At 42.8% G+C, this 17,062-nt stretch overlaps 1 protein-coding gene across 1 annotated transcript in view; it reads left to right on the forward strand.

Moving 5' to 3' along the window:
• Positions 1–17,062, forward strand: part of LOC139550546 (epidermal growth factor receptor-like) — a 97,852-nt gene that overhangs the window by 44,352 nt on the left and 36,438 nt on the right. Inside the window, exons 2-6 of the mRNA XM_071361498.1 lie at positions 9,737–9,888; positions 11,891–12,077; positions 13,542–13,673; positions 13,947–14,015; positions 14,865–14,983. Coding sequence (XP_071217599.1) covers positions 9,737–9,888; positions 11,891–12,077; positions 13,542–13,673; positions 13,947–14,015; positions 14,865–14,983 — 659 coding nt within the window. The remainder of the gene's footprint in view (positions 1–9,736; positions 9,889–11,890; positions 12,078–13,541; positions 13,674–13,946; positions 14,016–14,864; positions 14,984–17,062) is intronic.

Raw genomic sequence — 17,062 nt, forward strand, 5'->3', positions numbered from 1 at the left:
ACCTATATTTAGTGCACTACTTTTGACCAGATTAGTGCACTATAAAGGGAATAGGGTGCATTTTGGGTGGCATCCTTAACCAGGCCAGTGGCGTGGATGGTAAGGGTACATGTCAGGGTGTCCCTTCAGGGACATGTTAACGAGGACTAGAACTTAACGTCCTCACAGAAGAACACAGCTGTTCATGTCCTATACACTTTCTCTGATTGGGCCCATCTCTAGCCCAGATCTGTTTGTGCTGTCTTGCCAGCGCTTATGTTTTTGGTGAGACAATGACCAGATGAATTGGCAGGACAGCATAAACAGATCTGGGACCAGGCTAGCCCATCTCAACTGATCACAACAGGGAGCAATAACAAACAAGTGAGGTGTACCATAAATAAGCAGACTTCGATTGTACTTTGACATTTGTGTTGCCAGTTTCATTATCAAGTTCAATGGCATCATACCCAGAATATTGTCAGTCTTTACAGCTACAGTATAGAATCTACTTTCACTTATTTGTTTCATTTATTTAATCACTTATTTTGTTTTATTGTTCAATAAAAAAAACAAAGACCACCAAAAAAATGACATAAAAGAAAGATATATTGGAAAGAGGACAGGCGTTGATAAGAGAAGAATCCTGATGATATGTTTATTTCCTCCATTCTTGGAGATGAAAAGGTCAGTGTACGACAGCAAAGTGTTGTGCTGGTAAGATGTGTTTTATGCTGAGGCTACTGCTTGAGTTGTGGAGCTGTTCTGGCTTTGCTGTCTAGACCAGGCATGTTTAGGAATGCACTGTATTCCTAGGAACATTACAACAACAAGACTGACTGAAATAGGAAGAAATAAATCCCCTCTTTGTCCCAAAGCTCATATTCTGACACCAGGGACAAAATCCCCAGAATTTAAAGTGAGTCAGTGTCACTGTTGCTCAATCAAGACCATATGTTTTGGCAGAGCGATTTGTTAGGTATTTTATTAGGATCCCCATTAGCTGTTGCAAAAGCAGCAGCCACTCTTCCTGGGGTCCACACAAAACATGAAACATAATACAGAACATCATTAGACAAAAACAGCTCAAGGACAGAACTACATACATTTTTAAAAAGGAACACGTAGCCTACATATCAATGAATACACACAAACTATCTAGGTCAAATAGGGGAGAGGCGTTGTGCCGCGAGGTGTTGCTTTATCTGTTTTTTGAAACCAGGTTTGCTGTTTATTCGAGCAAAATGAGATGGAAGGAAGTTCCATGCAATAAGGGCTCTATATAATATTGTACGATTTCTTGAATTTGTTCTGGATTTGGGGACTATGAAAAGACCCCTGGTGGCATGTCTGGTGGGAAAGGGGGTGTGTCAGAGCTGTGTGTTGACTATGCAAACAATTTGGGATTTTCAACACATTAATGTTTCTTATAAAATGAAGAAGTGATGTGGTCAGTTTCTCCTCAACTCTTAGCCAAGAGAGACTGGCATGCATAGTATTAATATCAGCCTTCTGATTACAATTAAGAGCAAAACGTGCCGCTCCGTTCTGGGCCAGCTGCAGCTTAACTAGGTCTTTCCTTGCAGCACTGGACCACACAACTGGACAATAATCAAGATTAGACAAATCTAGAGCCTGCAGAACTTGCTTTTTGGAGTGTGGTGTCAAAAAAGCAGAGCATCTCTTTATTACGGCTAGACCTCTCCCCATCTTTGCAACCATTAAATCTACAGTTCAAGTCAGATGTTTACATACACTTAGGTTGGAGTCATTAAAACTCGTTTTTCAACCACTCCACACATTTCTTGTTAACAAACTATAGTTTTGGCAAGTCGGTTAGGGAAAGTTGGTTAGGACAAGTCGACTACTTTGTGCATGACACAAGTAATTTTTCCAACAATTGTTTACAAACAGATTATTTCACTTATAATTCACTGTATCACAATTCCAGTGGGTCAGAAGTTTACATACACTAAGTTGACTGTGCCTTTAAACAGCTTGGAAAATTCCAGAAAATGATGTCATGGCTTTAGAAGCTTCTGATAAGCTAATTTACATTATTTGAGTCAATTGGAGGTGTACCTGTGGATGTATTTCAAGGCCTACCTTCAAACTCAGTGCCTCTTTGCTTGACATCATGGGAAAATCAACAAAAATCAGCCAAGACCTCAGAAAATGAACTGTAGACCTCCACAAGTCTGGTTCATCCTTGGGAGCAATTTCCAAATGCCTGAAGGTACCACATTCATCTGTACAAACAATAGTACACAAGTATAAACACCATGGGACCATGCAGCCGTCATACCGCTCAGGAAGGAGACGCGTTCTGTCTCCTAGAGATGAACGTACTTTGGTGCAAAAAAGTGCAAATCAATCCCAGAACAACAGCAAAGGACCTTGTGAAGATGCTGGAGGAAACCGGTACAAAAGTATCTATATCCACAGTAAAACAAGTCCTATATCGACATAACCTGAAAGGCCACTCAGCAAAGAAGAAGCCACTGCTGCAAAACCGCCATAAAATAGCCAGACTACGGTCTGCAACTGCACATGGGGACAAATATCGTACTTTTTGGAGAAATGTCCTCTGGTCTGATGAAACAAAAATAGAACTGTTTGGCCATAATGACCATTGTTATGTTTGGAGGAAAAAGAGGGAGGCTTGCAAGCCAAAGAACACCATCCCAACCGTGAAGCACGGGGGTGGCAGCATCATGCTGTCGGGGTGCTTTGCTGCAGGAGGGACTGGTGCACTTCACAAAATAGATGGCTTCATGAGGCAGGAAAATTATGTGGATATATTGAAGCAACGTCTCAAGACATCAGTTAGGAAGTTAAAGCTTGGTCGCAAATGGGTCTTCCAAATGGACAATGACCCCAAGCGTACTTCCAAAGTTGTGGCAAAATGGCTTAAGGACAACAAAGTCAAGGTAATGGAGTGGCCATCACAAAGCCCTGACCTCAATCCAATAGAAAATATGTGGGCAGAACTGAAAAACTGTGTGCGAGCAAGGAGGCCTACAAATCTGACTCAGTTACACCAGCTCTGTCAGGAGGAATGGGCCAAAATTCACCCAACATTGTGGGAAGCTTGTGGAAGGCTACCTGAAATGTTTGACCCAAGTTAAACAATTTAAAGGCAATGCTACCAAACACTAATTGAGTGTATGTAAACTTCTGACCCACTGGGAATGTGATGAAAGAAATAAAAGCTGAAATAAATAATTCTCTCTACTATTATTCTGACATTTCACATTCTTCAAAAAAAGTGGTGATCCTAACTGACCTAAGACAGGACATTTTTACTAGGATTAAATGTCAGGAATTGTGAAGAGTTTAAATGTATTTGGCTAAGGTGTTTGTAAACTTCCGACTTCAACTGTATATGTTTTGACCATAACAGTTTACTATCTAAGGTAACGCCAAGTAATTTAGTCTTGAGGTCGACCGATTATGATTTTTCAACGCCGATACCGATTATTGGAGGACCAAAAAAGCCGATGCCGATTAATGATTATTTTAACTTAATACATCAATAAAATCAATTTAGCCTCAAATAAATAATGAAAAATGTTCAATTTGGTTTAAATAATGCAAAAACAAAGTGTTGGAGAAGAAAGTAAAAGTGCAATATGTACCATATAAGAAAGCTAACGTTTAAGTTCCTTGCTCAGAACATGAGAACATATTAAAGCTGGTGGTTCCTTTTAACATGAGTCTTCAATATTCCCAGGTAAGAAGTTTTAGGTTGTAGTTGTTATTATAGGAATTATAGGATTATTTCTCTCTATACGATTTGTATTTCATATACCTTTGACTATTGAATGTTCTTATAGGCACTTTAGTATTGCCAGTGTAACAGTATAGCTTCCGTCCCTCTCCTCACTCCTACCTGGGCTCGAACCAGGAACAAACCAGGAAAACATCGACAACAGCCACCCTCGAAGCAGCGTTACCCATGCAGAGCAAGGGGAACAACTACTCCAAGTCTCAGAGCGAGTGACGTTTGAAACGCTATTTGCGCGTACCTCGCTAACTAGCTAGCCATTTCACATCGGTTACACCAGCCTAATCTTGGGAGTTGATAGGCTTGAAGTCATAAACAGCGCAATGCTTGAAGCACAGCGACGGGCTGCTGGCAAAACGCACTAAAGTGCTGTTTGAATGAATGCTTACGAGCCTGCTGGTGCCTACCATCGCTCAGTCAGACTGCTCTATCAAATCATAGACTTAATTATAACATAATAACATACAGAAATACGAGCCTTAGGTCATTAATATGGTCGAATCCGGAAACTATCATCTCGAAAACAAAACGTTTATACTTTCAGTGAAATACGGAACCGTTCCGTATTTTATATAACGGGTGGCATCCATAAGTCTAAATAGTCCTGTTACATTGCACAACCTTCAATGTTATGTCATAATTACATAAAAGTCTGGCAAATTAGTTCGCAACGTGCCAGGCGGACCAAACTGTTGCATATACCCTAACTCTGCGTGCAATGAACGCAAGAGGAGTGACACAATTTCACCTGGTTAATATTGCCTGCTAACCTGGATTTCTTTTAGCTAAAAATGCAGGTTTAAAAATATATACTTCTGTGTATTGATTTTAAGAAAGGCATTGATGTTTATGGTTAGGTACAGTCGTGCAACGATTGTGCTTTTTTCGCAAATGCGCTTTTGTTAAATCATCCCCCATTTGGTGAAGTTGGCTGTCTTTGTTAGGAAGAAATAGTCTTCACACAGTTTGCAATGAGCTAGGCGGCCCAAACTGCTGCATATACCCTGACTCTGTTGCAAGAGAAGTGACACCATTTTTCCTAGTTAAAAGAAATTCATGTTAGCAGGCAATATTAACTAAATATGCAGGTTTAAAAATATATACTTGTGTATTGATTTTAAGAAAGGCATTGATGTTTATGGTTAGGTACACATTGGAGCAACGACAGTCCTTTTTCATGATTGCCACCGCATCGATTCAATGCAACGCAGAACACGCTAGATAAACTAGTAATATCATCAACCATGTGTAGTTAACTAGTGATTATGATTGATTGATTGTTTTTTATAAGATAAGTTTAATGCTAGCTAGCAACTTACCATGGCTTCTTACTGCTTTCGCGTAACAGGCAGGCTCCTCGTGGAGTGCAATGTAATCAGGTGGTTAGAGCGTTGGACTAGTTAACCGTAAGGTTGCAAGATTGAATCCCCGAGCTGACAAGGTCAAAATCTGTCGTTCTGCCCCTGAACAAGGCAGTTAACCCACCGTTCCTAGGCCGTCATTGAAAATAAGAATGTGTTCTTAACTGACTTGCCTAGTTAAATAAAGGTTAAAAAAAAAATGTCCAAATCGGTGTCCAAAAATATCGATTTCCGATTTGTTATGAAAACTTGAAATCGGCCCTAATTAATCGGCCATTCCGATTAATTGGTCGACCTCTAATTTAGTCTCATCAACTTGTTCAACAGCCACACCATTCATTACCATATTCAGCTGAGGTATAGCAATTAAGGAATGATTTGTACCAAATACAATGCTCTTAGTTTTAGAGATGTTCAGGACCAGTTTATTACTGGCCACCCATTCCAAAACAGACTGCAACTCTTTGTTAAGGGTTTTAGTGACTTCATTAGCGGTGGTTGCTGTTGCGTATATGGTTGAATCATCAGCATACATGGACACACATGCTTGTGGAATTACTTTGGCTTCCCTCCAGGCCTGAGGACAAATACTTTCCTCTAGGCTCAGACTAAAAATATGACAGTTAGGAGTGGCTATAGAGTCAGCTATCATCCTCAGTAGCTTTCCATCTAAGTTTCAATGCCAGGAGGTTTGTCATTATTGATCGTTAACAATAATTTTCCACCTCTCCCACACTAACTTAACAAAATTCAAACTTGCATTGCTTTTCTTTCATTTTTTATGCATGAATATAATTGCTCACTGTTTGTCGTGGGCATTTCCTGCCTAAGTTTGCCCACTTTGCCAATGAAATAATAATTAAAATAATTGGCAACATCAAATGGTTCATCTGTGTCACGTTCCTGACCTTATTTCCTTTATTTTGTCTTTGTTTAGTATGGTCAGGGCGTGAGTTGGGGTGGGCATTCTATGTTATGTGTTTCTATGTTGGGTTCAATGTATTAGCCTGATATGGTTCTCAATTAGGGGCACGTGTTTTACGTTTCCTCTGATTGAGAACCATATTAAGGTAGGCTGTTCTCACTGTTTGTTTGTGGGTGATTGTTCCTGTGTCAGTGTTTGTACCACACGGGACTGTTTGTTTCGTTCGTTCGTGTGTTCCGTGCGTTCATGTGTTTTGTTCTCAAGTTCAGGTCTGTTCACGTCGTTTGTTATTTTGTAGTTTGTTCAAGTGTTTTTCGTCTTCGTTTAAATAAACGTGATTATGTCTTTAAACTACGCTGCATATTGGTCCGATCCTTGCTCCTCTTCAGATGAGGAGAAAGACGAGCGTTACAATCTGATTCGATGAAAGATGGAGATGAATATCTTTCTACCCACAATTTCATTTAAATTACTAAAGTTTTTTTCCCATCATTCTTTATATCATTGATCTTGGCTTCATAATAAAGTTTCTTCTTCTTTTGGTTGAGGTTAGTCACATAATTTCTCAATTTGCAGTAAGTAAGCCAGTCAGATGTACAGCCAGACTTATTAGCCACTCTTTTTGCCCCATCTCTTTCAACCATAGTTTTTCAATTCCTCATCAATCGATGGAGCCTTAACAGTTCTAACAGTCAGTTTCTTAACAGGTGCATGTTTATCAATAATTGGAAGAAGCAATTTCATAAATTCATCAAGTGCAGTGTCTGGATGCTCCTCATTAATCACATCAGACCAACAAATATTTTTAACATCATCCACATAAGAGTCACAGCAAAATCTTTTGTATGATCTCTTATATACTATTTTAGGCCCAGATGTTGGAACTTTGACTTTCCTGGATATAGCCACTATATTGTGATCACTGCATCCAATGGGTATGGATACAGCTTTAGAACAAAGTTCTACAGTATTAGTAAAAATGTGATCGATACATGTGCATGATCTTGTTCCTGTAGTGTTTGTAAACACCCTGGTAGGTTGATTAATAACCTGAACCAGATTACAGGCACTGGTTACAGTAAGAAGAGGACAGCTTGATGAAAACCAGTCAATATTCAGGTCCCCAAGAAAGTAGACCACTTTACATGTTTGTTTACATCACATACACTATCAATCATTTCACACATATTATTTAGATACTGACTGGTGGCCTAACACCCCAAAAGAAAAGGCTTTAGATGTGCCAAGTGAACCTGCAACCACAACACTTCAATAACACTTGACATAAGATCTTCTCTAAACATTACAGGGATATGGCTCTGAATATATACATTCTCTTCTATAAATGTGATATCCTTGTATTGCTAATGATGTATCATCAAATGAATTATCTAAGTGAGTCTCAGACATGGCAAATGTATCTTCAATAGTGTTGGCTTATTGGCTTATTCAAACACGTTTTTGTAATCGTAGATTAGAGCAGGGGTTTTCAAACTTTTCTTGCCCAGGGACCCCTGCTCAGGAAAACCAGGGACTCCCATCATATGTTAGCAAAAAATAATATTTATCACATCTCGTCTTATTAGGTGAATGATAATGGCAAGTAGAAGTAGTCAACATTTTAAAATTAATAGATTTTGTAGATATTTTGAACTGCCAACAGTTCATTGGAAGAGGAAGTGTAAACTCTAACATACCTTTTAGCTTATAGGCTATCTTGGCAGTGTAGAGAAAATGTTGCTGTTGTAAAGCTTATTAAAAAATATATATTGTTCAATATCCTTTCTGCATGCTCTCTATCTGGTTTTAGTCGTTTAAGTTGACACTGAAACTGTTTTTCCATCCCGCCTATACAGAAAAAAAACCTGTAATTAGCTTCAATGACTGTAATTTCTTCCATATTAAAGGGATAGTTCGAGATTTTGGCCATGAAGCCATTTATCTACTTCCCCGGAGTCGGATGAACTGGAACAGCTAGCATGCTAACTGTTCCTGTAAACTTCCAGTCATTGTACTGACGCTAGTTAGTATTGGCTTTTGAAACTACCTCTAACTTCCTTCATACTGGATGCAGAGACATAAAAATGGTATCCACGATGGTATGCAGCTAGTGATATTCCAAAAATAATTATTGTTCACATAAAAAGTCAAAAAAAAATATTAAAATAAATAATAATCATTTGCGGACCAACTGCAGTACCCCAGTTTGAAAACCCCTGGATTAGAGCATTATAATCCTTTTATCGTAGGCTTTTGTTGTAGTAGCTCGCTCAAAGGCTTTATAGTTATTGCATACACACATGCATCAACAACACTTGGAAGATCCTGAGAAGTTTGTTGATTCGTGCCAAGAATGGGAGTTATCAAGCAAAATGCCTCCGGCTTTGATTTCCAGGAATTCCTTAAATAATCCTTGTTGTCTAACTGGAAAACCTGTCTAAACATCAGAAGATGCAGTATTCATGGACCGATTAACGTTAATGCTGCCACTATTCTTCCTAGTGACAGGGAGATGAGTGGAATAGATAATAGACCCCATGAATAACGTGTGTGTGTGTGTGTGAATATTAGCTCCAACATTTCTGCAGAGATGACATGGCGCAGACATGGCGTTTGTTTTAACTAGCCTGAATAGCAGTGGAAAGAGTCTGAGCCAAGATAAATACAGCCAGCCAGCTCAGAGCTCACTGCGACTCATGAGTAAGCACTAGCATTGTAGGGATCGAGTTCCCATTGTAGATTGAATCCAGATCAGCTATTTAATGCATCTGAATGAGCCAAATGATGACTGTGCACACTTACAAACAAATATACTAAACATCTGTGATACCTAAGAGAAGCCAAAGAGAAACAGAGTGGGTGTCCTTTGTTGTGTTTGGTATGCCAATATGAATTTGAGCAGAGACTGCATGATGATTAGCACTATCCATGTATGTGGGCTTGGTAGCTTAGATATTTACTGTCTACACTGAGTGTACAAAACATTAGGAACACCTTCCTAATATTGGGTTGCACCCCTTTTGCCCTCAGAACAGACTCAAATCGTCTGGGCATGGACACTACAAGGTGTCAAACGTTCCACAGGGATGCTGGCCCATGTTGACTCTAATGCTTCCCACAGTTGTCAAGTTGGCTAGATGTCCTTTGGGTGATGTCCTTTGGGGACCATTCTTGAAACACACGGAAAACTGTTGAGCGTGAAAAACCCAGCAGCTTTTCAGTTCTTGACACACTCAAACCGGTACACCTGGCACCTACTACCATACCCCGTTCAAAGGCACTTCAATATTTTGTCTTTCCCATTTAGCCTCTGAATGGCACACATACACAATCCATGTCTCAATTGTCTCAAGGCTCAAAAATCCTTCTTTAACCTGTCTTCTTCCCTTCACTGATTTGAAGTGGATTTAACAAGTGACATCAATAAGGGATCATAGCTTTCACCTGGATTCACCTGGTCAGTCTGTCATGGAATGAGCAGGTGTTACTAATGTTTTGTACACTCAGTGTAGATCAAGGCAGCAATATTTTGACAACGGGCATATTTGTTCTGGCCACCTCACCAACTTTTTTTTTATATGAGTGGGCCTACTAACTCTAAATGTTCCTTGTGAAATTCAAGTTTACGCTCTGATGTTCTCATCTACTTTCCTGGATCATCATCTCCTCACTCTTCATCCACAGTGTGCCAGGGCGTCACTAACCGGTTCAGCCTGCTTGGGTCAAAAGAGGACCACTACCTGAACATGGTCAAGACCTACAGCAACTGCACTGTGGTCCTGGAGAACCTGGAGGTCACATACATGGAGGACTACCATGATCTGTCTTTCCTCAGGGTAAGATAAAGGAATGCTAGCCTGGTACCAGATCTGTTTGTGCTATCTTGCCAAGTCCTATGGACAATGACCATAAGAGATACCAGGCTACAGGTCAGGAACACATTTGTCTGGAGAAAGCAATACTGGATAAAAACATGTACATAACAGCTGCTTAAAACACCTTACAAGCTTGCTTTAACCTACAGACATTAGTGATGCATCGATATTTCATTTTTGGCTGATACCGATATCCGATATTTTCCTTGCCAAAAAATAAATAAAGCGAAACCGATAACCGATATTACATTTTTTTGTGGTCTTTTAAGCATTCTAGTACAGTTAAATAATTAACACACACATGGACACAGCGGTCGAAGGCACTGCATCTCAGTGCAAGAGGCGTCACTACAGTCCCTGGTTCGAATCCAGGCTGTATCACATTGGCTGTGATTGGGAGTCCCATAGGGCGGTGCACAATTTGCCCAGCGTTGTCCGGGTTTGGCCGGGGTAGGCCGTCATTATAAATAAGAATTTATTCTTAACTGACTTGCCTAGTTAAAGGTTACACACACACACACACACACACACACACACACACACACACACACACACACACACACACACACACACACTGACCAAAAAGTTATTTTGTTGGCATTTACGTATGTCCCCATTACCAGTAAAACATAATCAAAACCTATTTCTTTCACTTACTTGCTGTGCTGTTTCGTTGTTAATTTGTTCATTCTCAACCAGGATTTCATCATGCATGTGAAGTTTCAGCTCTGTCTGTCTGTGGCCTCTCTTCCTCGGTGCGCACTGTCACTGTGTCTGTTTCCATCTTGTCCAGCTGTGTATGTAACATTTCACGTAAACCCTGTTTCTTGTCTGCATCGAAGTAGCGGTCCTTGTACATAGCATCGAGCATGGTGGCGACACAGTAGAGAGAATGCCACCGAGTCGCTTGTTCACAGCCTGTGTCTGCAGTTTTGTTGAGTAGGCGTTTCAATGCCATGACAGAGGGTATCACGTCTGCTGCAGGTGCAGTTGATGAGCTTATTTCTCGAGTCAGTTGTTCGAATGGAGCTAGCTAGTGTGTCCATGTTTCAAACATGTTGTCAAATGCCATTGAAATGGCAGCAGCGGTATGAGAACCAGCACATTCTTGAGCATGCAATACGGCTTTCCTCAGTAGGAAATCCTCGTCAACCCACTGTGCTGTCAGACTCGGCATGCTCATGGGGCTGACATTGCTGGTCCAAATGTTAGTCATGAAGCTAATAGCAGTGGCACTATTACTGTGTAACTCCGGTATGGCAACATCTGAAAAATAGCGCACTTGGTAGTGTGTACCGGTGCTTGACCAGTCGGTGAAAGCCAACATCACCGATGACAGAGAACGGTTGATTGTCAATGGTAATGAATTCCATTATCTTGGCATTAATGGACTTCGCCTTTAAGTTGTCTTGCTGAAATGTTGTTACTCTTTCAAATGACTGCTCGATCCACACAGCAGACATTGTGGGCTAGTTTAGGAATGCTGTGTTGCACGTGTAGCGCAAAATTTTACGTGGCGTCTTACGTCAGGTACCTACGTTATATAGGTATGCACGTCAGCATTGACATCGGTTTTGCACATCGGTGTTAAACTAGACATCGGGCCGATACTGATGTTGGCCTTTTTAGCTAATATCGTCCAATTCCGATATGGTCACCGATATATCGTGCCTCCCTAACGGACATGGTCCAATGTCATTGAAAACGAGCAAGCTGTCAAACACTTGAAGCCTCATTAGAGCCTTGTTGCTTCAGTTGAAATTGTCTTAGGTTGAGTTTATAACGCTGAATAGCATCAGTGTGTTACTGGAAGTACCCTTGTGGGAACCTTGTCTAGCTATGAGGATATAGACAGGCTGATGCGAAAACCAGCAGGACTGGAGCTGGACCCTGTAGGTGTGGAGTTGTTCACCCCTGGCATAGCGTGTGAATTCCAGTTAAACCTTTCCTTGTTTGCCTCCAGTCCATCCAGGAGGTGGGTGGCTACGTTCTGATTGCCCTCAACACAGCCAACAGGATTCCCCTGGACAACCTGCGCATCATCCGAGGCCACACTCTCTATGACAGTGGCTTTGCCCTGGCTGTGGTGCTGAACTATAACAAGTCCATGCGAGCAGGCACCACTGAGCTGCCTCTGACCAGCCTCACAGGTCAGTCTATAGGCCTGTCCCTGCTCTGTCCAGGCAGGTCTATACCCAGCCTCATAATGACTAGTCACTGTGGGACTTCTCACATACTAGAGCCAAACCAGGGAAACTCTAAGCCCTAGTTATAAGCTATAAAATAGGGTTAGGGTTGAGGATTAGGGTTAGGGTTAACCCGGGATGTGGACACAAAGCTAAGGTTACGGTTAAAGCTAAGGTTAGGGTTGAACCAGGATGTGGACACGAAGCTAGGGTTATGGTTAAGGCTACTGTTGGGGTTGAACCAGGATGTGGACACAAAGCTAGGTTTAGGGTTGAACCAGGATATGGACATGAAGCTAGGGTTAGGGTTGAGGGTTAGGGTTGAACCAAGATGTGGACATGAAGCTAGGGTTGAGGTTTAGGGTTGAACCAGGATATGGACATGAAGCTAGGGTTAGGGTTGAGGCTACAGTTAGGCTTGAACCAGGATGTGGACATGAAGCTAGGTTTAGGGTTGAACCAGGATATGGACATGAAGCTAGGTTTAGGGTTGAACCAGGATATGGACATGAAGCTAGGGTTAGGGTTGAACCAGGATATGGACATTAAGCTAGGTTTAGGGTTGAACCAGGATATGGACATGAAGCTAGGGTTAGGGTTGAACCAGGATATGGACATGAAGCTAGGTTTAGGGTTGAACCAGGATATGGACATGAAGCTAGGGTTAGGGTTGAACCAGGATATGGACATGAAGCTAGGGTTAGTTTAAGGCTACAGTTAGGCTTGAACCAGGATGTGGACATGAAGCTAGGTTTAGGGTTGAACAGGATATGGACATGAAGCTAGGTTTAGGGTTGAACCAGGATATGGACATGAAGCTAGGGTTAGGGTTGAGGCTACAGTTAGGCTTGAACCAGGATGTGGACATGAAGCTAGGGTTAGGGTTGAACCAGGATATGGACATGAAGCTAGGGTTAGTTTAAGGCTACAGTTAGGCTTGAACCAGGATGTGGACATGAAGCTAGGGTTAGGGTTGAACCAGGATATGGACATGAAGCTAGGGTTAGGGTTGAACCAGGATATGGACATGAAGCGAGGGTTAGGGTTGAGGCTACAGTTAGGCTTTAACCAGGATGTGGACATGAAGCTAGGTTTAGGGTTGAACCAGGATGTGGACATGAAGCTAGGTTTAGGGTTGAACCAGGATATGGACATGAAGCTAGGTTTAGGCTTGAACCAGGATGTGGACATGAAGCTAGGTTTAGGGTTGAACCAGGATGTGGACATGAAGCTAGGTTTAGGGTTGAACCAGGATATGGACATGAAGCTGAGGTTAGGCTTGAGGTTAGGGTTGAAGTTAGGCTTGCATCTGGATCTGAAGATTCAGTAGTTTGTTGTATTTCATCTACACAGCTTTATTACATTGATTAATTCACACCAATATTTAGCTTCCACCTGAAAATAAACAAGTCTCTCTCCAATTTCCAGAGATCCTGAAAGGAGGAGTGAAGTTCTCAGACAACCAGCTGTGTAACGTGGAGACCATCCAGTGGTTGGACATTGTAAACAGTAACAGCAAACCCAACATGCAGTTACCTGAACCCAGCAACTATCGGCTCTGTAAGGAGCTCCTGTTACAACACAAACATTGCGTCACATAAATGTACCTACCATAATCCCATTCAAGGTTTTGTGTTTTTATACACCCTTGAGGCTAGACTGGTTCATGTTGTAAGATATTAACAGGAAGCTGCTTCAACAAGTTTGGCCAACAGTTTCGTAATGTTTCACTTTCAACTGTCAAATATTCCAACTTTATTTGATTAAACATTAAAGTAATGGTTTGGAAGTTAAGATTTTGCTAAACTTTTATTTGTACCTATGTTTTTGTAGGTAAAAGATGTGATCCTGGATGCTTCAATGGTTCCTGTTGGGCGCCCGGCCCAGAACACTGCCAGACGTGTAAGTCTTTCAAGTTTAAACCATACACAACTGCAAGGCGCTACAGAGGGTAGTGCATACGGTCCATTACATCACTGGGGCTGAGCTCCCTGCCATCCAGGACCTCTATACCAGGCAGTGTCAGAGGAAGGCCAGAAAAATGTTCAAAGACTCCAGCCACTCAAGTCATAGACTGTTTTCTCTGCTATTGCACGGCAAGCAGTACCAATGCACCAACTAAGGAACCAACAGCTTCTAACCCCAAAATAGTTTAGTTAAATAATTAACTAAATACCTACCCAGACTATTTTACATTTGAGTTGTTTAGCAGGCGCTCTTATCCAGAGTGACTTACAGGAGCAATTAGGGTTAAATGCCTTGCTCAAGGGCACATTGACAGACTTTTCACCTAGTTGGCTCGGGGATTCAAACCAGAAACCTTTTGGGTACTGCCCTAACGCTATTAACCGCTAGGCTACCCTGCCAACTATCTGCATTGACCCTTTTTGCACAATTTTTTTTGACCAATCACAAATGCTTCTGCTACTCTTTATTATCTATCCTGTTGCCTAGTTACTTAATTCCTAGTTACTGTATATGTACATATTTATCTCAATTACCTCTTACTCCGGCACATCGACTCGGGACTGGTACCTCGTGTATATAGCCAAGTTATCATTTCTCATTGTGTATTTATTATTACTTTTACAGTATTATTACGTGTTTAACTTTTCTATTATTTTTCTATTTTATTTCTCTCTGCATTGTTGGGAAGGGCCGTAACTCAGCATTTCACTGTTAGTCTACACTTGTTGTTTATGAAGCATGTGACAAATAAAATTTGATTTGGTATTTCTAATCCTTTTCTAGTGACGAAACTGAACTGTGCCCAGCAGTGCTCTAAGAGATGTAAGGGTCCGTCCCCCATCGACTGCTGCAACGAACACTGTGCTGCAGGCTGCACTGGACCCAGACCTACAGACTGTCTGGTGAGACCCTAACCATAACCCACCTTCACACTGCACTGGACCCAGACCTACAGACTGTCTGGTGAGACCCTAACCATAACCCACCTTCACACTGCACTGGACCCAGACCTACAGACTGTCTGGTGAGACCCTAACCATAACCCACCTTCACACTGCACTGGACCCAGACCTACAGACTGTCTGGTGAGAGACCTTAACCATAACCCACCTTCACACTGCACTGGACCCAGACCTACAGACTGTCTGGTGAGACCCTAACCATAACCCACCTTCACACTGCACTGGACCCAGACCTACAGACTGTCTGGTGAGACCCTAACCATAACCCACCTTCACACTGCACTGGACCCAGACCTACAGACTGTCTGGTGAGACCCTAACCATAACCCACCTTCACACTGCACTGGACCCAGACCTACAGACTGTCTGGTGAGACCCTAACCATAACCCACCTTCACACTGCACTGGACCCAGACCTACAGACTGTCTGGTGAGACCCTAACCATAACCCACCTTCACACTGCACTGGACCCAGACCTACAGACTGTCTGGTGAGACCCTAACCATAACCCACCTTCACACTGCACTGGACCCAGACCTACAGACTGTCTGGTGAGAGACCTTAACCATAACCCACCTTCACACTGCACTGGACCCAGACCTACAGACTGTCTGGTGAGACCCTAACCATAACCCACCTTCACACTGCACTGGACCCAGACCTACAGACTGTCTGGTGAGACCCTAACCATAACCCACCTTCACACTGCACTGGACCCAGACCTACAGACTGTCTGGTGAGAGACCCTAACCATAACCCACCTTCACACTGCACTGGACCCAGACCTACAGACTGTCTGGTGAGAGACCCTAACCATAACCCACCTTCACACTGCACTGGACCCAGACCTACAGACTGTCTGGTGAGACCCTAACCATAACCCACCTTCACACTGCACTGGACCCAGACCTACAGACTGTCTGGTGAGAGGCCTTAACCATAACCCACCTTCACACTGCACTGGACCCAGACCTACAGACTGTCTGGTGAGACCCTAACCATAACCCATCTTCACACTGTACTGGACCCAGACCTACAGACTGTCTGGTGAGACCCTAACCATAACCCACCTTCACACTGCACTGGACCCAGACCTACAGACTGTCTGGTGAGAGACCCTAACCATAACCCACCTTCACACTGTACTGGACCCAGACCTACAGACTGTCTGGTGAGACCCTAACCATAACCCACCTTCACACTGTACTGGACCCAGACCTACAGACTGTCTGGTGAGACCCTAACCATAACCCACCTTCACACTGCACTGGACCCAGACCTACAGACTGTCTGGTGAGACCCTAACTATAACCCACCTTCACACTGTACTGGACCCAGACCTACAGACTGTCTGGTGAGAGACCTTAACCATAACCCACCTTCACACTGTACTGGACCCAGACCTACAGACTGTCTGGTGAGACCCTAACCATAACCCACCTTCACACTGCACTGGACCCAGACCTACAGACTGTCTGGTGAGACCTTAACCATAACCCACCTTCACACTGCACTGGACCCAGACCTACAGACTGTCTGGTGAGACCCTAACCATAACCCACCTTCACACTGCACTGGACCCAGACCTACAGACTGTCTGGTGAGACCCTAACCATAACCCACCTTCACACTGCACTGGACCCAGACCTACAGACTGTCTGGTGAGACCCTAACCATAACCCACCTTCACACAGTACTGGACCCAGACCTACAGACTGTCTGGTGAGACCCTAACCATAACCCACCTTCACACTGCACTGGACCCAGACCTACAGACTGTCTGGTGAGACCCTAACCCTAACCCACCTTCACACTGCACTGGACCCAGACCTACAGACTGTCTGGTGAGAGACCCTAACCATAACCCACCTTCACACTGCACTGGACCCAGACCTACAGACTGTCTGGTGAGACCCTAACCATAACCCACCTTCACACTGCACTGGACCCAGACCTACAGACTGTCTGGTGAGAGACCCTAACCATAACCCACCTTCACACTGTACTGGACCCAGACC

The sequence above is a fragment of the Salvelinus alpinus genome, chromosome 23, assembly GCF_045679555.1.
Source record: "Salvelinus alpinus chromosome 23, SLU_Salpinus.1, whole genome shotgun sequence".
NCBI lineage: Eukaryota > Metazoa > Chordata > Actinopteri > Salmoniformes > Salmonidae > Salvelinus > Salvelinus alpinus.